Source organism: Sapajus apella, unplaced genomic scaffold, assembly GCF_009761245.1.
Source record: "Sapajus apella isolate SASKATOON/1434 unplaced genomic scaffold, GSC_monkey_1.0 scaffold32, whole genome shotgun sequence".
In the NCBI taxonomy this organism is placed as follows: Eukaryota; Metazoa; Chordata; class Mammalia; order Primates; family Cebidae; genus Sapajus; species Sapajus apella.
In genome coordinates, this window is record NW_022436972.1 from 17,166,305 (window position 1) to 17,190,515 (window position 24,211).

The following is a 24,211-nucleotide window of genomic DNA, read 5'->3' on the forward strand; positions in this document are numbered from 1 at the left end:
AAGACACCAAAGAGGCCAGCCACTGGTAGCTCACACTTGTAATCCCAATACTTTGGGAGACCAAGGCAGGTGGGTCACTTGAGGTAAGGAGTTTGAGATCAGCTCGGCCAACATGGTGAAACCCCGTCTCTACTAAAAACACAAAAATAAGCCTGGTGAGGTGACACATGCCTGTAATCACAGCTATTTTGGAGGCTGAGGCAGGAGAATTGCTTGAACCTAGGAGGCAGAGGTTGCAGTGAGCTGAGATTATGCCACTGCACTCCAGCCTGGGTGACAGAGCAAGCTCTGTCTTTAAAAAAAAAAAAAAAGACATCAAAGAGAGTGAAAAGACAACCAGAACAGGAGAAAAGGAGAGAATATTCACTACACTTATGACTGACAAAGAATTTGTGGCCAGAATATATATTAACAGTTTGATAAATCAAAGAAAAAATAGCATTATTCATAATAATTCCAAACTAGAAACCCCTGAGACAGAAACCAAGAAGAGAGCAGATAAATGAATACATTGAGTTATATTCATACATAATAGAATCTTACACAGTAAAATATAAAGAACAAATTTCAACAACAGTGAAAAGGAATCTTAAAAAAAATATTGAATAAGATCAGCAAGTCACAAAAGAATAAAGTTTATGTAAATATCAAGAATTGGCAAAACTATACTATTATTGTATAATGAAGTATACATAGATAAAACTGTAAAGAAAAGTCAGTAAGCAATTACCATACAAGTCAGGATATTGGTAACCTTGAAGAAGACAGGGTGTTGTGATGTGGAAGAAACACACAAGCAATTTCTAGGATATTGGCAGAATTTTATCTCTTGGCTTGGCTTGTAGTTACAAGATTTATGCTTTATAATCATATGCTATACTTCATGCTTATTTTATATATTTTTCTATAAATATATGTTATACTTCATCATTTAAAACACGTTTTTAAAAGGTGAGGGTATGTTCTGTGTTTTCTTAGATTCTTTATTTGTCCATTGGCATCCATTCAGCACAGGGCCAATTATATTGACCCTATTTTCTTATTTTTTGTATTCTTGATGTTCTGGCACCTGTGGCCTCACTTGCAGGGAGGGATGGTCCCTCGTATGGATAGCCAATTCTTACAGATAACAAAAGGCTTGGCTGGGGCATACTCCCTATATGCAAACCATCCAATCCCAAGTCTATAGTGCTATCCACCTTATCTAACTTTTATACACCAAGGCAATATTTACCCTACCCTAAATCATTCCAGAGCCAGGTACTGGGCAACCAGAGATCACCCTTATAGCCCAAAGACTGTTAAAATTATTAAAACTATCTAATCCAACACTATTTATTTCACCTTGCCTTGCCTTTCCTGTGGAAACCCCAACAAAGGATTAGGTCCAGGCTTTCTTCTTACATCTTCTTCTGCCTCCTGACCAAAATGTGATGCTTCTCCTTTGGCCCTGCCTGTGTGACATGACATGTCCCCTTCTTTGGGAAACTGAAGTAATAAAAATCTTCTTTCAATGGCATTAGCCTCTCTGTGCCATCTCTTAACTTACTTCCATAAATTAAAATCCCATGAGTAAAAATGAGAGAGGACAAGTTATAAAAATAATTTTAAAAGATTAATGCAATGGAGAAGATACTGATAAAGAAGCATAATAGGCAGGCTAAGTTTTTAAAGATCTTAAGAAAAACTTTAAATGCATTCAATCCTTTTGGAAGTTAAATAAGCAGAAATTAAGAGAAGATAAATTAGTAAAATGCTGAACCACACAAGAAACTAAAACATCTGAAATGTTCTTCTGATGGTGTCAATAGAGAATAGAACTGAGCATTCCACTTGTACTTGAAACTCATGTTCTGTAAAACTGATTTGGAGGTTCTGACAGGGCACAAACATTCATACAGGCTTTTCTTCTGCTATCAGGAAAAGATATCTCAAGTCAATCATATGATAAAGAATGTACAATGGTACAGCCACCTTAGAAGACAATTTGGTAGTTTCTTACAAAGCTAAACACAGTCCTACCACACAATCCAGAAATTATGTTCCTAGGTATTTATCCATGAGTTAAAACTTATGTACATTTAAAAATCTGCACATGAATGTTTAAAGTAACTTTATATAGCATAAAGCTGGAAGTGACCAAGATTTCCTTCAACAGATGAATGAATAAACAAACTGGTCCATCTATACAATGAAGTATTATTCAATAATAAAAAAGAAATGAGTTACTAAACCGTGAAAAGAAATTATTTAGACCATACTGCTAAGTGGGAGAAGCCAGTCTGAAAAGGCTACATACTGTATTGCATTCTAAAAAACACACAAAACTACAGAGAGTTAGTAAAAGATCAGTGGTTGCCAAGGATTTGTGGGGAGTAAAAGAAGAATGAAAAGGTGAGGCACAGGGGATGTTTAGGTCAGTGAAACTATTTTGTATGATACTGCAATGATGATACATGACATTACCCATTTGTTAAGACCTGAAGAACTCTTGTACAACACCAAGAGTCCCTATGTATCTTACCTAATAATGCATCAATACTGGTTCATCAGTTGTAACAAATATATCACACTACTATAAGATGTTAATGAGGAAACTGTGGAAAAGAGGTGGTATATGAGAGCTTTGTCCTTTTTCTTATAAACCTAAAACTGCTCTAAAAATAAAGTCTATTATAATAACGAAAAAGGGAGGCAGATTCCATAACCACAAAAAAAGGGTCATAAGCTTCTTGTCAAGATGAATAATACATGCTTCTTACAGCCTTCCTAAAGCAACACTAGCAGTGACGTCAGGAGACATTCTCTTTGGTATAATTCATAAGCCAAAAGACCCACTGAGTGTAATATGATATAGTAGGAAAGATGTTTACTGTATTAAACCAGAAAATATTGAGGAGACAGATAATCTTCATAGCCAATTATAAGAAAATTAATTTGATCCCAAGAGGTAGAAGAGAAGAAGAGAAATCATTTCATATAGTATAATATTCTGAAGAAAAGTCAAGGTAAGGGACAAAAAATGTCACCTTGAATTTTTAACATCATGCTTGTGCATGACAGTTCCATCTGCCAGGAACAGTCTTTTAGTCTGTGGCTAAATAGGCATCAACCAGGTTGTGTCATGTCTCCATAGATAAGCTGTAACTTGGTATATCAATAAGTTCTTGTGTTAAGACAAAGAAACGTCTGCTGTCAAGCTTATTGCCCTCTCACTTCTAATTATTATCTACTTTGTATGTAATCCCTTACATTCTGCCATAGCTATTGGTTCACTCTTTGTACTTCATATGCATCCTTCATAACTATATCCACATTTTCTGATCCACTGCTTATTATAACTATCTCTATTGATTTAAATCCTGACTGGGATATCTAAAGATTCTTCAGTCTTTTAAACATTTATTGAGTGCTTTACTTAGGATTCAGCAAACCTTTACTGAGCTCCTTCAGGCTCATTTCACCCTCATAGCTATAACTACTTTAAGAGATTATTACCTCCATTTTCTAGAGAAGCAAACATAGAGAAGTTAAATAACTTGTCTTCGGCAACCAAAATCAAATCCAAATCTATCATGCCAGTCCAGTGTGTTTTCCACTTGTGTTTAGCTCTCTCCCTACAGAACTACATAGCAACCTGCTAGTTAGAATTCAAAGCTTTACTCTACAATTCCTGAATTCTATTTGATTTTTTTCTTTAACTCCACAAAAAAACCTGATCCTAGGCCTCCTAACTCCACCTGCTCCTTTAAACGTTGCTAGTAGGTTCTTCTATTCCCAGATCCTTTCTCTATAGCATCTACACCATTACTGTTACATGACAGCCATGGTGCCTTGAAGATTTCAAGAGAATTCTGCTCATCAGATTTCCTTCTAGGGGAAGGAGAGTAAAGTCCTGGGATGACATCATGGTGTTATTTCAGCCTGCTGTCTTCCCCTTAACAGAATATACAACTATAGCAACTATATCAATGTACTGCAATTAACAGCTTAATAGATTCTTTTATATATTAGGTTATCAGCACCTTGAAACCAGTGACTGGTCTGAGACTCAAAGAACCTCATAAAGTAAATGAATACCTGCCACATCTATTATTTTTGTAAACAGAAAATCTGAACAGACTTCAATTTGACCATTAAAAGTAAGTTTGTAGAATTAAACTGCTGGGATCAGAGCATGTATAAAAATTAAAACCAGGACACAATACTTTTTGCTACGTTACACAGAGTAGAAAAATTTAGAACCTAAGCCAATTGCTACTAATTTTTCAATAGCAGCCCTTTATCTTGTAAGCAAATCATAATTGCCTACTATAGACACCAAGTTTAAAAAGTAAGAAAATCTTTCTTTTTCCCAGGGAGGTAGTATAAGTAATGGTTAGGAGCACAAACTTTGTGTGATGATGAACAAGTTATTTAAGCCTTTCTGAAACTCATTTTGCTTCATCTGCAAAATGAGGGCAGGTGTACCTGCCTCATGGAATTGCTGAAAGCATTAGATAAGATCATAAAGCTCTTAGCACAATGTTTATTACATAATGGGCACCTAAACTGTTCTTTCTCCTCCTCATTATCATTTATTATGTTCTTACTCTTTGTTTCCTCACCTACTGTTAAAATATCTACCACGAAAGATAGTTGTGAAAATTAAGCACATTGCCTGGCACATAATAAGTACTTGTGAAAGCTTATTACTCCTATCCCTTCTAGGATTACTGGGGGAATAGTGAATCAGTGTAACCACATTTTAAATAAAGCCCTGGGCTGGGGAAAAACAATCTCAGCTTTTCAGGAATTGTGTATTTACTTTTGAGAGGGTCTGGTGAGGAGAGGAGAATGGGAAGGAAAAGAAGACGATGTTTTATTATTATATAATATAGGCAAAAATAATAATTCCGTGATGATTTGAAATGATTTATAATAATCATTATGGTACAAGTCTAAACTTAGTTAACACTCAGGAACTAGCACATTATTTGTCTAAAGGAAAACAAAAACAACTTGAATGGCAACTAAATATATACATAAGAAATTTGACCACTAATTAGCAAGACATTTTAGAAGAGACTTTAAGAACAGTCTCATTATTTTTATCATCTCATAAAACTGAAACAACATTTTGAATGGGAATTTAAAACATAAATTAACAGGAACTCACTATTGTGATTTTAAATTTTGCATAAATATTTGTGTATTAGACATAAAGAAACACTTCAGTTTTCTTACCTGTTGTGTTCCATCTGCACTTACAATAGGGGCAGACAAAAGAGAAATGTCACTACTTAAGATCTGAGTTGTATCCAGTAGTGGTGGATGTTCTGCCATTATCAATAAGACATTAATATACTGAATAACGCTCCAACTCTGAAAAACAAACATATATAGGCATTTGTACAAACATGCTTAAAATATAGTAAAACACTGTACATTCAAGATGTCTCATTCTTTAACCTAAAGAGATATTCTTGTCAAAAGAAATTCTAGAATACTCAGTTGACTACTTATCTTTTTCACAATCAATAGGTCAGTTAGGAAGTACATTTCTTACAATTCAAATTATTTTGTTGTCAAAGTAGTAAGTTTACATGATATGTTAAAGCAAATTATCAGCAGGCTCTATTTAAATTCCATGTCTGTTTATCTCTACCCCTTCCATCTCTATATAATATTTTATTTAATTTAACCACCACTACTTAATCTAAACACTGGGATAGGCACTAAAATACAGTGGCTGAGTGAGGCAACTGTCACTAATTTTTTTCTATGGGCAGATAAGGTAATTATGAAGACCCAATCTGTCAATAGGAACTCCACAAGAATAATTATAAACCGCAAGAATAACAATAATTAGAATCACTGATTCCTCAGACAAAATACAATGGTAGAAAAATTTGCTCAGGATTAGGATAAGAACCATCAAGTGTGAAGTTTCAAGTTCTTATATTATTTATTTATTCTGGTTTTATTTCTCTTTTCTAAGTGACACCCATTTTACAATAAATCAATAATTTCAGTGAAAAAATATATACATTTAGAAATCTTCAACTGTAGACAAACTATCACACAAAAAGACAAAAAATAAAAATAGACAATGTGAGCAATACTAGTCTATCATATACAATGTTAATCAATAAAACATCAGCAAATTACATTTCAAGATGAGAAAATTGAGTATAATCATAAATTAATTGAATCTATATTGAAAAGTAAAATAAACATTTTGGAATGTTTACAACATTCTACAATTCAGTAGTGTCAAGAGGGTTAACTCTTGTAAGAGATTAAATTCATATTTATTTTAAAGTCTTGAATCTTTGCAGAAACTCAGAACTTGACTTGAAAGTAATTTTTCATGTAGATATATAATAACTACTATAAGGTTTTAAAAATTATTCAGTATAGGTATCTACTTGAAGATTTCATAATTAAGACCACGATAATAAAAAATGAGACATTTTATATTATTTAACTGTCTCATGAAAATGCACATTCTTTAAACATAATGTTTATATATATACTAATGCAAATCTAACTCTGGCATAACCTGTATTGCTATATTACTTAGAGTCCAATAAAATCACTAAGTACTTTAAGTCTTGTCAAATAATGATGCTCTGTGGAATACACAAACAATTAGGAGAAAGAGTAAATGTATTAGTTCTCCCACTTGCATTCACAACAGTTAGTGTAAGAACCATTTCTAGGAAACTAATTTTGGATTAATAGGAGAGATTGTGTAGGTAATTCAATTTTCTTAATAAATTTTAAAAAAACACCACTGAGCCATTTAGATTTTGTCATTTTATTCTAATTGCAATATTCTATATACTGTGTCTAGCTAAAACTTCAGGACACCATTATTATTTAAACTGAAAAATGTAACAATGAAGATACAACCAGTTTGGTTTCAAGAGATGTACTGGTAGCTTTACAAATAGAAATACAGATTTTCTTCTGAATCTTCAAGTTAATTCCAATACTAGTGCTATTAGATATTGGGTATAGAGCCACATGCTATATTTCAATATTACCATTTCACTTAAGGTATTACCTTTTTAAAATTTTCAACCCACTGGTCAATTTGCCTAAGGTATTATCTTTAATTTTAGTCTTTTTAAAACTAGAACACACTAAAGTTTCATTTATAAATTGGTTTCTTGAATGGCCATATCTATCACCCTACATGCAAAGTAGTTGGTTTTATTTAAGCTTGCAAATTCAAAACTTTTACTCTGCAACTCAAATACTGGCATTTAGAAACCCAGACATTCCTTTCATTCCTTGTGTAGAGAATACTGTCAGCCTCTTCCTTCAATAAATTACTTCTAATTTTGTTACTACTCACTTTCTACATTCTAGTCTTATCTTGTGACTGCAAACAGCCTCTTAGTTTTAGTTACACACTTATTTTTATAATGTAGTACTTGATGTGTTTTTAAAAAGAATAACTTACAGCATGTGTTAAGGTCTGCAGAGTAAATACTTCCCTGCCACAGCCCACTTCAAACTACCAATCATTTAGAAATCGACCTGCAAATTCCTGAATTTTAACAATGAACTTTTGTACACAAGTTAAGATAGTTCCGGCATAGCACTGTTGATAATATCAACATTTATTTATGTAGTAATAATGTGAAATATTAATGTTTGGATCAGTGCTACATGTGGAAGCTTGCAAAATAAATAAATAAATAAATAAATAAACATTTGCAGACTCTGGGTGAAAAAAACCTGGATACCTTTGTACTATTCTTGCAACTTTTTTTGTAAGTCTGATATTTTAATTACTGTCAAATTAAACAATGTTGTTTTAAAATGTCAGAGAGATTGCAGATCTGACTACAAAAGGTTAAACCAAAGAAAATCTTCTAAAAGATAACACAGAGGAATCTCTTCATAACCTTGGGACAGAGAAAGATTTCTTAAATGGGATATAAAATATATTTCTTATAAAGGAAAAAAACCGATATACTGAACTTCATTAGAATTAAGGGCTATAATTTATTTTAAAAAGCTTTAAGAGAATGAAAAGGTAAGTCACAAATTGAAAAAAGATATTTACAACATATACAACACATATTTTGAATATATACCAGCCTCCTACAAATTTATTTTTAAAAAAACAATAGAAAAATGACAAGAGACTTGGATATATTCTTCACAAAAGTAGAAATGTGGCCAGGTGCAATGGTTCATGCACTTTGGGAGGCCAAGGCAGCCAGATCACTTGAGGTCAGAATATCAAGACCAGCATGGCCAACGTGGCAAAACTGTCTCTACTAAATATATAAAAATTAGCTGAATGTGGTGGCGGGCACCTGTAATCTCAGCTACTTGGGAGGCTGAGGCAGAAGAATCACTTGAACCTGGGAGGTTGAGGTTGCGGTGAGCTGAGAACATGCCACTGCATTCCAACCCGGGCAACAGAGTAAGACTCAGTCTCAAAAAAAAAAAAAAAAAAAAAAAAAAAAAACGGAAATGCAAGAGGCCAACAAAAGGCAATGAAAAAGAGTCACAATACCAAGTGGTAATGAGGCTGTGGAGGCAAACTCATTTGGAACAGAAATGAAAATTCATAAACATCACTTAGGAAAAGTTTGACATTATCTACCAAAATTGAACATATGCATCTTCTATGATCTAGTTATGATCCAGCTTTAAGGTAAAACCATTCAGGACATAGGTGTAGGCAAGGACTTCAAGACCAAAACACCAAAAGCATTGGCAACAAAAGCCAAAATAGACAAATGAGACCTAATCAAACTCCACAGCTTCTGCACAGCAAAAGAAACAGTCATTAGAGTGAATCAGCAACGAACAGAATGGGAAAAAATTATTGCAGTCTACCCATCTGACAAAGGGCTGATATCCAGAATTTATAAAGAACTAAAACGGATTTACAAGAAAAAAACAAGCCCATTCAAAAGTGGGCAAAGGATATGAACAGACACTTTACAAAAGAAGCCATATATGAGGCCAACAAACTTATGAAAAAATGCTCATCATCACTGGTCATTAGAGAAATTCAAATCAAAACTACATTGAGATACCATCTCATGCAAGTTAGAATGGCAATCATTAAAAAATCTGGAGACAGCAGGTGCTGGGGAGGATGTGGAGACTTAGGAACACTTTTACACTGTTGGTGGGAGTGTAAATTAGTTCAACCATTGTGGATGACAGTGTGGCGATTCCTCAAGGACCTAGAAATAGAAATTCCATTTGACCCAGCAATCCCATTACTGGGTATACATCCAAAGGATTATAAATCGTTCTACTATAAGGACACATACACACAAATGTTCATTGCAGCACAGTTTACAATAGCAAAGACCTGGAACCAACCCAAATGCCCATCGATGATAGACTGGACAGGGAAAATGTGGCACATATACACCATGGGATATTATGCAGCCATCAAAAACAATGAGTTTGTGTCCTTTGTAGGGACATGGATGAACCTGGAAACCATCATTCTCAACAAACTGACACAAGAGCAGAAAATCAAGCACCGCATGTTCTCACTCATAGGCAGGTGTTGAACAATAACACATGAACACAGGGAGGGGAGCACTACACACTGGGGTCTGTTGGGGGGAAACAGGGAAGGGACAGTGGGGGGTGGGGAGTTGGGGAGAGATAACATGGGGAGAAATGCCAGATATAGGTGAAGGGGAGGAAGACCGCAAATCACACTGCCACGTGTGTACCCATGCAACAATCTTGCATGTTCTTCACATGTACCACCAAGCCTAAAATGCAATTAAAAAAAAAAATATATCCAGCTATTAGATTCCTGATAGATACAAGAAGGTTCATAGAAGCCATTACTTGTTAACGGCCATAAATGTCCTTTGTAAATAAACTGTGATTGTTTCATTCAATGGACTATATACTGCAATGAAATTTAATGAACTAGTGATACAGGAAACAACATGGATAAATTTTTCAAACCCAATGTGAGTGAAAAACACAGAAGAATACACGCTGCGTAATTTTGCTTACAGGAGGTACAAAAACAGATAAAACCAATTTATCATGTTAAAGTCAGGACAGTGGTTGCCTCTGAAAAGAAAGAAAGGATGAGAACATGGGCAAAAGCATGAAGGCATTACCTGGGGTGACGGTACTGTTCTATGTCTTGACCTGGGGGGCTATTATGTCATGATTGCCATTAAGTTATTCACTAAGCTGTATACTGTTTATGTATGCACTTCTTTATGTATATTATCCTTCAAAAATTATTTTTAAAAGTTAAAGTTACCACATGATCATCTCAATTGATGCAGAAAAAGCGTTTGACAAATTCAACACCCTTTCATAATAAAAAACACTTAATAAACTAGTACTAGAAGAAATCTACCTCAACATAATAAAGACCATGTAAGAAAAACCTACAGGAAAGATCACACTCCATGGTGGAAGACTGAAAACTCTTCCTTTAAGATTAGGAAAAGGCAAGGATGCTTGCTCACTTTTGTTACTTCTATTCAACACGGTACTAGAAGTTCCACCCAGGGCGACTGAGCAAGAAAAAGAAAGAAAAGGCATCTAAACTGGACAGGAAGAATTAAAATTACCACTGTTCACAGATAACATAATCTTATATGTAGAAAACCCTATCATATTTACCTCTGCTCACAGGTAATATAATCTTATAGGTAGTGCGTGCACGCACGCGCGCACACACATACACACATAAGAAATTGTTAGAATAAGTGAATTCAGCAAAGTTGCAGAATACAAAATCAGTACATAAAAATCCATTGTTTCTATATATAACAATGAACAATTTGAAAAAGAAATTTTAAAAATTCCGTTTACAATAGCAACCAAAAGAATAAGATACTTAGAAATAAACCTAATCATGGAGGTGAAAGCCATTCACTGAAAATTACAAAACACTGCTGAAAGAAATTAAAGACACAAATAAATTCAGAAACACCCTATGCTCATGAAGTAAAAGATTTCATATTGTTAAAGATCTCCATACTATCCAAAGCAATCTGCAGATTCAATGCAATCTGTATCAAAATCCCAATAGCTTATTTTGCAGGGAAAGAAAAATCCACTCTAAAATTCTAGTATCTCAGGGGACCCCAAATAGCAAAAACAATTTTGAAAGAAAACAAAGTTGAAGGACTCACACTTCCTAATTTCAAAACATATTACAAAGCCACAGGAATCAAAACTGTGTGGTACTGTCATAAAGCAAGACAACAAACTAGTGAAATAGAGATTCTAGAAATAAATCTTCAACAAGGGTGCCAATATCATTCAATGAGGAAAGAACAGTCTCTTCAACAAATGATGTATGAAAAACTAGATAGTCACATGCAAAGGATGAATTTGAATTATCTTACACTATATACAAAAATTAACTCAAAATGGATTAAAGATCCAAATATTAAGAACCAAACTGTAGATCTTCTAGAAGAAAACATGCGGAAAAGCTTCATGACTTTGGATTTGGCAATGATTTCTTGGATATGACAGCAAAAACACACATAACAAAGGCAAAAACAGACAAATGGGACTTAATCAAACTTAAGAAACTTTTGTGCATCAGAAGACACAATCAACAGAGTAAAGAAGCAATCTATGGAATGGGAGAAAACATTTACAAACTGTCTCAGCTTGGTCTGCTATTTAAAAAAGAAACACAGAGTGTATAACTGAAACAACAGATATTTATTTGTCACAGTTCTGGAGGCTGGGAAGTTTAAGATCTAGGTGCTGGCAGATTTGGTTTTTGGTAAGGATCCTCTTCCTGGCTTTCAGATGGCTATCTTCTTGCTGTTGCCTCACATGAGGAAGACAGGAAGCTCTATGTCACTTACTCTTCTTATATAAGAACACTAATCATATCATGGGAGCTCCACCCTCATGACCTCCTCTAAGCCTAATTATTTTCAACAATTATCTCCCAAAGTCTCCACCTCTTAATACTATCATTTTGGGGATTAGGGGTTCACCATATGAATTCTGGATAGATGCAAATATTCAGTCTATAATATTCTGCCTCTGACTTTCCAAAATTCATGTCCTTTGCATTCTATCCCAACAACTCCCAAAGTCTTAACTCAATGAAGTATCAACTCTAAAGTCCTAAGTCTCATCTAAATATCAACTAAATCAGATATGGGTGAAGGTAGAGGTATGATTCATCCTGAGCTAAAATTCCTCTCCAGCTTCTGTAAAACCAGTTATGTTAAGTGTTTGCAAAAGGCAATGGTGGAACAGGCACAGGACAGATATTCACACTCCAAAAGAAAGAAATCAGAAGAACAAAAGGGATGACATATCTGAAACAAGTCCAAAGCCTACCAAGGTAAATGCTGTTAGATCTTAAGGCTTGAGATCATCATCTTTGATTCAATGTTTTGCCTTCCATATCCACTGGGGTGATGGTCCTGCCTTCCAGACACTGAAATGGCAGCATAACTCCCATGGCTCAGCGAGGTGACCGGTACCTTCTGCTTGGTGGCCCTGCCCATGTATTGCTCTCGTAGGGACCTTCTCATGAAGCTCTGCTGCAGGCCAGTCCTGCCCTTTACAACTGAGATGGAAGCAGCCTTGCCCTCTGAGCCCATGCACTTTGGATCTGTAGTGGGAGGAGCAGCCCTGATGACCTCTGAATTGCCTTTGGAGTCCTCCCTTTTCTGAAATGATTTTTCATGATCACAGCCTTCCTTCATTCCATCCTGTGTTCATTTCCTTTCATCTCGGCTGGCGGTGTTTCTGCTAATATAATCCGTCTCTATTCCTGGCTTCAGTTGAGATGGCTGATTAGGTCCATGGTTCATACCAACACTAATCTCCTTAGCAAATGGTCAGCCAGCCACACGTTTGATGTTCTCTTCCAAATTTTCTTTCTCATTTCTACAATATGGACATGCTGAGAATTTTCCAAATCTTTAAGTTCTGGTGACTTTTTGCTTAATAATTCTTTTTTCAATTAATTTCTCTCTTCTTACATTTTACTATAGGTTGAGTATTCCTTATCCAAAATGCTTGGCCCAAAAGTGTTTAAGATTTCACATTTTTTTCAGATTTTGGAATATTTGCCTACTCATAATGCAATAATTTAGGAATGAAACTGAAGTTTAAACATGAAATTCATTAACGTTTTATATACATCTTACATATCCAGAAGGTAATTTTATGTAATATTTTAAATAATTTTGTGTATGAAACAAAGTTTTGACTATTTTAACTGCAATCCGTCACATTATGGAATTGTCCACTTGTGGCATTGTGTCAAAACTCGGAATTCTGTTTCAGATTTTGGAGCTTTTTAGGTTTCAGGTTTTTAAACTAGTGATGTTGAACCTACATAAGCAGTGAAGAGAAATCGAATTGCTCCTTCAACACGTGGCTTAGAAATCTCTTTACCTAAATACCCAATTTAATAATTCACAAGTTCTGCCTTCTAGAAAACACTGGAATATAAACATAATTCAGTCAAATTCTTTGCCACTTTATTACAAGTATTGCCTTTTCTCCATCATCCAAAACATGCTTCCCACTTCCATCTGAGACCTTATCAAACTGGCCTATCACCCTTGTTTCAAACAACATTCTGTTCATGATTATTTTTACGTGTGCTCCCTCAAGATGGAGGCTTTCTCTCCAGCTCTCCTCTTTTCTCTGTGAGCCCTCACTGGAACTGCCCTTGGCAGTCTGGTTGCAGCAATCTTGGCATTTTTTTTTTAATGGATGCACCTGAAAACTTTTCCAGCCTCTACCCATTATGCAGTTCCAAAGCTACTTACACATTTTTAGGTACTTGTTGTAGCAGTTCCCCATTTCTCAGTACCAATTACTGTCTTACTCAATTTAGGCTACTATAGCAAAATACCATAGTCTGGGTGCTTTAAACAAGAGACATGATTTTTAAGTTATGGAGGCCAAGATGTCCAAGATCATCATGCTAGCATGGTTGGCTTTTTGGTGAGAGCCCTCTTTCTGGCTCTCATATGGCTACCTTCTCCTCCTATCCATAGGTAGAGAGCATTCGAGCTCGGGTCTCTTCTTCTTACAAGGACACTAATCCGATCATTGGGACTCCACCCTCAGGACCTCATCTAAGTCAAATTATCTCCAAAGGGTCCACCTCCAAATACTGTCACATTGGTGATTAGGGCTCAACATATGAATTTTGAGGGGTACACAAACATTCAGCTCATAACACTATTAGGTGCTTTCTCATTCAGTTGCTGCCATAATTCTTAATCTGTTCTTGTTTCCTTACACATGTATTCTGCTAGTTTTTTTCCTTAACCTTATTATTCATATCTGTCAATTCCACCTAGATTTGTTATATATGTGATAACAATAGCTTAGACCTAAAAACTCAGATAAATAGCTCATGAGAATAGGCTTGGCCTGGGATTTGAAACTTAAGCTATTTTTGTCTAAAAAACACGTAGGAAAATGCAAAGCAGGATTACATTTTGGATTACAGCAATAGCATAACTGAAGTACTGATAGGAAAAATATGCACATTTAGATTGAAAATCCAATGTCTTTTTTTTTTTTTTTTTGAGACAGAGTCTCACTCTTGTTGCCCAGGCTGGAGTGCAATGGCATGATCTCGGCTAACTGCAACCTCTACCTCCTGCTTCAAGCAATTCTCCTGTCTCAGCCTCCTGAGTAGCTGGGATTATAGTCACCTGCCACCACACCAGGCTAATTTTTTGGATTTTTAGTAGAGATGGAGTTTTGCCATGTTGGCCAGGCTGGTCTGGAACTCCTGACCTCAAGTGATCCGCCCACCTAGGCCTACCAAAGTGCTGGGATTACAGGTGTGAGCCACTGCCACCAGGCGAAATCCAGTGTCTTTTGATGAGGTTTTATTGACATGTCTATTCAAACTATAGGTCTCCAGAGCCATATCTGAAACCACAAGCCTATCATATGCAGTTGTTCCTTGGTTTCTACAGGGGATTGGTTCCAGGATCCCCAAAGATGCCAAAATCCACAAAACTTTAAGCTCCTTATATAAATGGCATAGTATTTGCATATAACCTGTGCACATTCTCCTGTATAATTTAAATTATCTCTTCTATATGACTTATAATACCTAATACAATATAAATGCTATGTAAACAGTGTTACTGTATTGTTTAGGGAATGAGAAGAAAAGGTCTGTACATATTTAGTACAGATGCAACAATCCATTTTTTTCCAAATATTTTCGATCCATGGTTGATTAACTACATGGATGTGGAACTCCAGAAATGGAAGGCTGACTGTACTCCAGAGTTTTAGTCATTTAACTCTAGAATTTAGGAGTATTTAAAAACATACATATGATGTTAGGTAAAAATATTAAAATTACAGTAGCAATTGTAAGAAGACAGTGAGATTATGGTAACCAATTTTCTCTATTTCTCAAGGTAATATGGATATGATTTATACTACCAACAATTTTTTTAATTTTTTTCATATATATTTTATTGCGTTTTAGGTTTTGGGGTACATGTGAAGAACATGCAAGATTATTGCATAGGTACATACATGGCAATGTGGTTTGCTGCCTTCCTACCCATCACCTATATTTGGCATTTCTCCCCATGTTATCCCTCTCCAACTCCCCACCCTCAGCTGTCTCTCCTAGTTTGCCCCCCCAGACCCCAGTGTGTGATGCTCCCCTCCCTGTGTCCATGTGTTCTCCTTGTTCAACACCTGCCTATGAGTGAGAACATGTGGTGTTTGATTTTCTGTTCTTGTGCCAGTTTGCTGAGAATGATGGTTTCCAGGTTCATCCATGTCCCTACAAAGGACACGAACTTACCGTTTTCTACGGCTGCATAGTCTTCCATGGTGTATATGTGCCACATTTTCCCTGTCCAGTCTATCATCAATGGGCATTTACCACCATCAAAATTTTGATCTAAAAATTAATAGTCTTGAAGAGCCACAAGCAATCACACATACCTGGCTTCTCAGCCATCTAAATACCCTTTCAGAAGAATTTAAATAAATTTGCTTGAACTTGGACATTATCCAAATTACTAATTTTTTTCATGAACTGATATCCTAAAATGTACTTTTCCAATTTAGACTTCTGTAACATTTTTAACTCCTGGATTTTTTATCTTCTAAACTTGACTATATTAGACTAAAAAAAGGTATTTGAAATAATTTGTGGTGAAATTTCCTGAGATGAAAGTCATGGGAACCTCTCTGCGAAATTATCCTATCATTTCTTATCAGAAACCTAAAACAAGTATTTCATAGACTATATTTAACAATAAGAATAGGATATTAGGTTATTTCATATTTTTGCCAAGACTAATTCTTTGAATTACCCTCTTTGATATCAACTGTACTGCAGAAAAATGGCTCTTAAAAATATAATTATATGGATTATTTCAGTTCACCTTAAATTTTCATATGTTAATGTGAAATTTTATAAAGACATAATAGGCAATCTTGCTTTTTTCTTCTAGATTTATAAAAGAAATGTTTACTGGTAGAGAAAGTAAGAAGGGGGAAGGATGGGAAGAAGACAGTGCTATGAATCATTTTCAATGACAGATATTAAATTTAAAAAAAACTTTTTATAATTCAAAACATTTATGCTTATTCCAGTTCCTTTTCTTTCCCTCATGCTCACTTTTTTCATTTCTTTGGATATTGGAAGTAGAAAAGAAACAGTGTAAGATTTGGTACAAAAACAGGCTGCAACTAAGAGTGTTATGCCAAAAAAAAAAAAATAGTAAAATAAAATAAATCAGTCCTCAATTAAGAAATAGGCTGTTTTGCAGTATTTTTTTAGAATTCAGATATATCTGAAAGTTTAAAAAAAAAAATAAGTATAAAGGCCTTTGATCCTTGCCAGTGGCTCATGACTGTAATCCCAGCACTTTGAGAAGCTGGAGCAGGAGGACCACTTTAGCCCAGGAGTTTGAGACCAGCCTGGGCAACATATTAAGACCTTAGTACTATTTGTTTTGAAGTCGGATATAGTTGGAAAATATTTTCCCACTGAAAACTGTAATAAGTAATGATTCAGTTCTCAGATCATGCTGTAAGAGGTAAATTAACCTTTACCTTTCTTAAAACCTTTTATTGTGGAAAATTCTAAACATACACCAATGTAAACATAATGTATATAATGAACCCCATGTACTCATCACCCAGCTTCCACTCATGATCAGTCTAGTTTCATCTACACCCCACTTCCTGTCTTGTAGTATTGTGAACACATCTAGGACATTCCAAAACTTCATTTGCAAATTTTCAATTATGTATCTCTGAAAGAACTCCTTTTTAAAACATAATTACAAACCATTATCATACACATACTTTAATAATTCCTTATTAAATAAGGAATTATCATATTTGAATACTGAGTACATATTTGATGAATTAATAATTCATCAAATATTCATCAAATATGTAGTCAGTATTCAAATTTTGCATTGTCTTGTTAATTTTTATTAAAATTTGTTTGAATCAGGATTCATATTAGATGCGCACACTACTATTTGCCACGTCTTTAAAAATCTCTTTTAATCTAAGTACTATCCATTTGATTGTCATGACTTTAATAATGTTTTAAAAGTAAGTGATTTTTTTTAATTTCTGAAGACCACATTAGTCTTTTTTTAATGTCTGAAAAAATCAGTAATTTGTATCTGTTCTTAAAACTGACTTTAACTAGATCATATATAACTGATGAATCTTTTCATCTATATATATGAAGAGACAGTCAATGGAGGTAAAGAACTTTAACAAGATCACACTTTAATATCTAATTTTAATTTGATTAGAAAAATCTCTGCCCAATTTCTAAGATTAACAAATGTATTATCCATCTAATGAAACACAGTTTTCTATATTTTTACTCATAATTGCTGTTAAAATACTAAAACTTCATTACCATCTACCGTTATTTTGTCTAAGAGCACATTCTGAGCACATTTCACTCTCTTGATCAAAAATATAAAAAGGGGTAATGGAAGGATTTTATATTATGATAATTTGTTTAATCTACAGAAAAGCCGAAAAAACTGAACAGTAAACACCCATATACTTGTCACCTAGGCTTTAAAATTGACATGTTTTAATTGCATGTAATTCTCTAGTGATCTTTTTTTAAAGGACTTCAAAGTAGCAGACATCAGTACACTTCACCTCTAAACACTTCTGGCATGTGCAACTAGCATTCAATATTTTAGTTCTTTAAAAAAAAAGTTCACATATGATGACATGTACAAATCTTCATTAAAAAATTCTTTTTGCCAAATTCCTTTTACCAGAAATGTACAAATCGTAAGTGTGCTATCATATGAGATTTTTAAAATGAAACTACTATAAGTATCTAAAAATCTAAAGTCTTACTGTTGCTTAAGACCACCACTTTCAAATCCTGGTATGTATCAGAATCACCTGTAGGGATTATTAAAACAGATTCCTGGGCCACACACCCAGCAATTCAATTCAATAGGTGTGTGGTGGGGCCCTGTAAATCACATTTCTAATAAGTTTCCAGGTTAGGCTGATGCAGTTAGTTTCTGGACCATACAAATCTAAGACTACACAAATTTTTACGTTAAGTACTAACTGATAATAAGGATTTAGTTGATAACAATGTAAGGTATATACCTCATTCTTGAAGGACTCATACCAGATGTGAATACATTCTTATCCTTGAACTAGAAACAGATAAAAATACTGACCTAAGGATAAAAGTATTTGTAAAGGAATCAAGTTTAACGAAGAATTTTTAATTGCTTTTAAATATTATGGTCAAATCAATATACTAGGAGAGTATGATACACTATCCTCAGATTGAAATTGCTATTTCCTAAAGATTAAAAAAAGTTGAGGGCCGGGCGCGGTGGCTCAAGCCTGTAATCCCAGCACTTTGGGAGGCCGAGGGGGGTGGATCACGAGGTCAAGAGATCGAGACCATCCTGGTCAACACGGTGAAACCCCGTCTCTACTAAAAATACAAAAAATTAGCTGGGCATGGTGGCGCGTGCCTGTAATCCCAGCTACTGAGGAGGCTGAAGCAGGAGAATTGCCTGAACCCAGGAGGCGGAGATTGCGGTGAGCCGAGATCGCGCCATTGCACTCCAGCCTGGGTAACAAGAGCGAAACTCCTTCCCAAAAAAAAAAAAAAAAAAATTGAAACTGTCAAATACTCTTGGGAAATGGCAGAGTAATGAGTTAAAGCTATTAAACAAACATGCACCAAGTAGTTATCATAAATACTTGGTTGGTGCCAAAGTAATTGCAGTTTTTGCCATTACTTTTAATGGTGCAAATGGTACTTTTAATTGAAAGCAATGGCAAAAACCACAATTACTTTTGCACCAACCTAATACAATGTGTCAACTACTCTTGGTTTTTGAAATAGCTTTACTGAGGGATAACTGACATATATCAAATTGCACATGTTTAAAGTGTACAATTTGATAAATTTTGACACATAAATACACTTGTGAAACTATAACCATAATCAAGATAATGAACTTACCTGTCATCCCTCAAATTTTCCTACTAACCATTTGTAAACTGGAGCCTTTGCATTGCCATGACTAATGACATTGTTTTCATGTGCTGATTTGACAACCAGGTATATTTTTGGTTGAATATTTGTTGGATTATTTTGCCCATTTAGTTACTAGACAGTTTTCTTATTATCGCATTTTGATAGTGCTTTATGTATTCTGGATAGCAGTCCTTTACCAGAAAAGTGATTTACAAATATTTTTCTCCCAGCCTGTGGCTTGCTTTTATATTCTCTTACCAATGTCTTGCCAAGAGAAGTTTTAAATGATGATAAAGTACAATTTATGAATTTGTCATTTTGTGAATGGTACTTTCGATGCTGTACCTAAGAAATCTTCACCTAATGAAAGGTTAGAGAGATTTTCTCCTACGTTTTATTTAACAAATTTCAACGTTTTAGGCTTTACATTCTTTCTACTTGTTTTACTAATTATTGAGAAGGGTACTAAAATCTCTGCTAAAATTACATACTTGTGTACAGACAATCCCCAACTTATGATGGCTCAACTTACAATTTTTGGACTTTACTGTGAAGCAAAAGAGATAACATTCAGTAGAAACCATATATCAAGTATTCATATAACCATTCAGTTTTCCATTTTCAATAGATTTCGATAAATTACATGAGACATTCAACACTTTATTATAAAATAGGCTTTGTGTTAGATGATTTTTTTCATCAACCATATGATAATGTAAGTGTTCTGAGCACATTTAAGATAGGCTAGGCTAAGCTACAATGTTCAGTAGGTTAGGTGAATTAAATGCATTTTTGACATATTATTAACTTACTACAGGTTTATCGAGACATAACTCCATCATGAATTAAAGAGCATCTATATTTCTCTGTAAAGTTCTAACATACATTAAGAAACACTCTCTTCTTTTTTTTTTTTCTTTTTTTTGAGACAGGGTCTTGCTGTGTCACCAAGCTGGAGTACAGTGGTATGAGCATAGCTCACTGCAGCCTAAACCTCCCAGGTTCAAGGAATCCTCCCACCTCACCCTTCCTAGCAGCTGGGACTACACCCAGCTGACTTTTGTATTTTTTGTAGAGACAGAGTTTCACCACATTGCCCAGGCTGGTCTTGAACTCCTGGACTCAAGTGATTCACCCCCTCAGCCTCCAAAGAGCTGAGATTACAGGTGTGAGCCACTGCGCCCAGGCAAGTTCCTGTATTAGATGCATAAACATTTAGAATTGTATGCCCTCTTAATTAATCCCTTTGTTATTATGAAATAATCCTCTTTATCCCTGGTAATAATTATTTGTTCTGTACCCTAACTTCTGGTTTAACTTAGTGATCTCAGTTTTATTTTGGATAGTGTCAGCATGGTATTATCTTTTTCCTTTCTTTTAACTTACTTAAATTGGATTTCTTGTAGATGTGATATATTTAGGTCTTAATTTTAAAAAATTGAATCCAACAATCCCTGACTTTCAACTGTGGTGTTTAGGTTATTTATGTTAATGTGATTGTTGATATGATTGGATTTACATCACTATCTTGCTATATGTTTGAAATGTTCTTTGTCCCCTTTTTCCTCTTTATCTGCTTCATTTTCAATTATTTCTTATTATACCATCTCCTCTCTCTTGTTGATTTATAGACTACAACTTTGTTACTTGAGCCATTTCTTTAGAGTTTACAATATGTGTCTTTTCTTATTATTGTCTACCTTCAAGTAATATACTACTTCAGGAATATATATCAGAACCTTATAACAATAAATCTGCAATTTCTCTGGGATTTTTGATATTATTATTGTATATTTTACCTTTACATGTTTTAAACCTCACAATAATTGTCATCACTTTTTAGAGGGTTGAAGGGGAGGACAGGGTCTCTATTGCCCAGGCTGGAATGCAGTGGGGTGATCTCAGCTCACTGTAATCTCTACCTCCTGGGTTCAAGTGATCCTCCCAACTCAGCCTCCTAAGCAGCTGTGACTAGAAGCACGTACCATCACGCCTGGCTAATTTTTGTTTGTTTTTTGGAGAGATGGGGTTTTACCATGTTGCCCAGGCTGGTCTCAAACTCCTAAGCTCAAGCAATCTGCCTGCCTTAGCCTCCCAAAGTGCTGGGATTACAGGCTACCACACATGGCAACTGTTATCATTTTTATGTTAAATAGTCATTTGTCTTTTAAAGATATTTATATAATAATTTTTTTCTAAATCTTATATATTTGCCCAGGTAGTTACCATTTCCAGTACTCTGAATTCCTTGTGACCAAGCTTTCATGTGGTTTAATTTTCCTCCTGCTTGAAGGACTCTATTTATCATGTCTTTTAGTTCAGGATTGAAAGTGATAAATTCTTTCAGCTTTTGTAAATTTGAAATCTTTATTTTGCCTCTCTTTTGAAAGATATTTTGACCGGGTAAAAAGTCCTAGGTTGACAGTTTTTATAAAAAAATGTTTTAAAGATATTGCTTCATTGTCTTCTAGCTTACATTGTTTCTAATGAGAGATCTGATGTCACCCTTATCTTTGTTCTGTTTCTCTTTGGCTACTTTTAAGATTTCTCTTTATCATTTATTTTAAGTGACTTGATTATGATGTGCCTTAGTAGAGTTGTATTCATCTTTCTTATGGTTGTTGTGCTTATTGGTTTATAGTTTATATCTACTTTGGAAAATGATCATTATTTCAAATGCTTTTTCAGTTCTCCAAATTCTCTTCTGTTTCTTCTGTGCATTATTTTGGATAGTTTCTATTGCTTTATGTTCATGTACACTAATCTTTCCTTTGACAAAGTCTAACATGTCATTAATCCCATGTAGTATATTTTTGACACATAATTTTAATCTAGACAGTATCTCTACTTAACATATTCAATCTTTTTGTTAGTTTCTCCAACAGTCGTGACTGTTTTAATGATTATTATCATCAGTATCATTTAAAGGCCAATTTGAAGTGATTAATTTTTCTCAATGTGGTTTGTATTTTCTTGCTTCGTTGCAGATTCAGTAATTTGAACTGAATGTAAGATACTGTGAACTTTCTTTTTGGCTATTGGATATTTTTGTATTCCTATAAATAATATCAAGATTTGTTCTAAGATGTGGCTAAGGGACTAGGACATAGTTTGATCCTTTGGGACTTGGTTTTAACATGGTTAGGCAAAAACAGAGTTGCATTTAATCTGTAACTATTACCCACTACTAATGCAAAACCCTCCAGAGTACTCTACTGAATGCCTTGTGAATTATCAGGCTTTCTGTTCTAGCTAGTGGAAACAGGCTCTTCTTCTGGCCCTGTGTGAGCTTGGATACTGCTCTATACAATGTTTTTAGTTGGCTCTTTCCCAGCCCTGGGTACTTTCTTTAAATGTATATTTTTATCAGTACTTTGCTGAACACTTAGGGTTTTCAAGTCTGACAACTTTAAGTAATAAATTACTCAGTCACCCAGACTGGAGTGCAGTGGCACAATCATGGCCCACTGCAGGCTCCTGGGCTTAAGTGATTCTCCCACCTCAGCCTCCAGAGTAGCTGGGACTACAGCTATATGTCACCATGCCTGGCTTGCTTGCTTACTTAATTATTATTTAGTAAAAACAAGTTCTTGCTATGTTACCCAGGCTGGTCTCAAATTCCTGAGATCATGCAACCTTCCCACCTCAGCCTCCCAAAGTCCTGGGATTATTAGGTGGGAGCCACACAGCACCTACCCATAGTACAAGCTTTTAAATTACAAATTACTACATTTTGGTTTTTATCATTCTCATACGCAACTTAGTTTCTGAAGAAGGTTGTGTAACCCTTTAGTGTATAATGATGCATATCTGCAATAACAATATTTTTGGCTTTAACTGTTGCTAAAGGTATTCATAAACATTCCAATTTTGCTTGGATGTTGTACATTTCATCAGTGATATACTGTTCATGAATTTATGCTCTGGGGTGGAGAATTCTGTAAATGTCTACTATGTCCACTTGATCCAGAGCTGAGTTCAAGTCCTTAATATCCTTGTTAATTTTCTATCTCATTGATCTAATATTGATAGTGGGTGTTAAAGTCTTCCACTATTATTGCGTGGGAGTCTAAGTCTCTTTGTAGGTCTCTAAGAACTTGTTTTATGAATCTGGGTGCTCCTGTATTGGGTGCAACAGTTAGCTCTTCTTATTGCATTGATCCCTTTACCATTATGTAATGTCCTTCTTTGTTTTTCACCTTTGTTGGTTTAAAGTCTGAGAAATGTGGAACTCTTCATGAATTTGCATGTCATCTTTGCGCAGGGGCCACGCTAATCTTCTCTGCATCATTCCAATTTTAGCATATGTGCTGCCATAGCAAGCACAAATGCATGCTATTTAAATGTTACAGTATATTTTTGTGTAAGTTCAGTAACATTTTTATATATAGGGCAGAGATTATAGCCATAGTTTTATAGTGTAATAGGTCAAACCATATGAAATTGCCACTCAGGTAGAAACCTTTAAAATATCAACAATTTAACCTAATGAAAGTATTCATATACTTACAAAGAAATTAATAATTTACACAGACTGTTAGCAACAAATTTACTATAATTTATTTATCTTATTCTTCTCCAATCCCATATCCACTGGAAAGAAGGAAAGGGTAGTGTGGGTAGGATGGATGGGCCTCACTCTTTTATGCCTACTAAGTGAAAAAAGGTTTAAAAGGGAAGGGAGCATTCAGAGCCACTGTC

General features: G+C 34.8%; 1 protein-coding gene and 1 non-coding gene across 7 annotated transcripts in view; both read right to left on the minus strand.

Moving 5' to 3' along the window:
* The window catches only part of FNDC3A (fibronectin type III domain containing 3A), a 198,404-nt gene that overhangs the window by 162,478 nt on the left and 11,715 nt on the right, over positions 1-24,211 (minus strand). For 2 of the 6 annotated variants that reach the window (XM_032294622.1, XM_032294623.1), the window contains exon 2: positions 5,227-5,364. In XM_032294622.1, coding sequence (XP_032150513.1) covers positions 5,227-5,325 — 99 coding nt within the window. In that variant the 5' untranslated portion in view covers positions 5,326-5,364. Of the gene's footprint in view, positions 1-5,226; positions 5,365-24,211 lie in introns of those variants that run through there. The other 4 variants (XM_032294630.1, XM_032294626.1, XM_032294629.1 and 1 more) reach the window with 2 other exon arrangements.
* LOC116562560 lies at positions 23,730-23,836 on the minus strand. Its single transcript, XR_004274014.1, has one exon. It is a non-coding gene; the product is annotated as a U6 spliceosomal RNA (small nuclear RNA).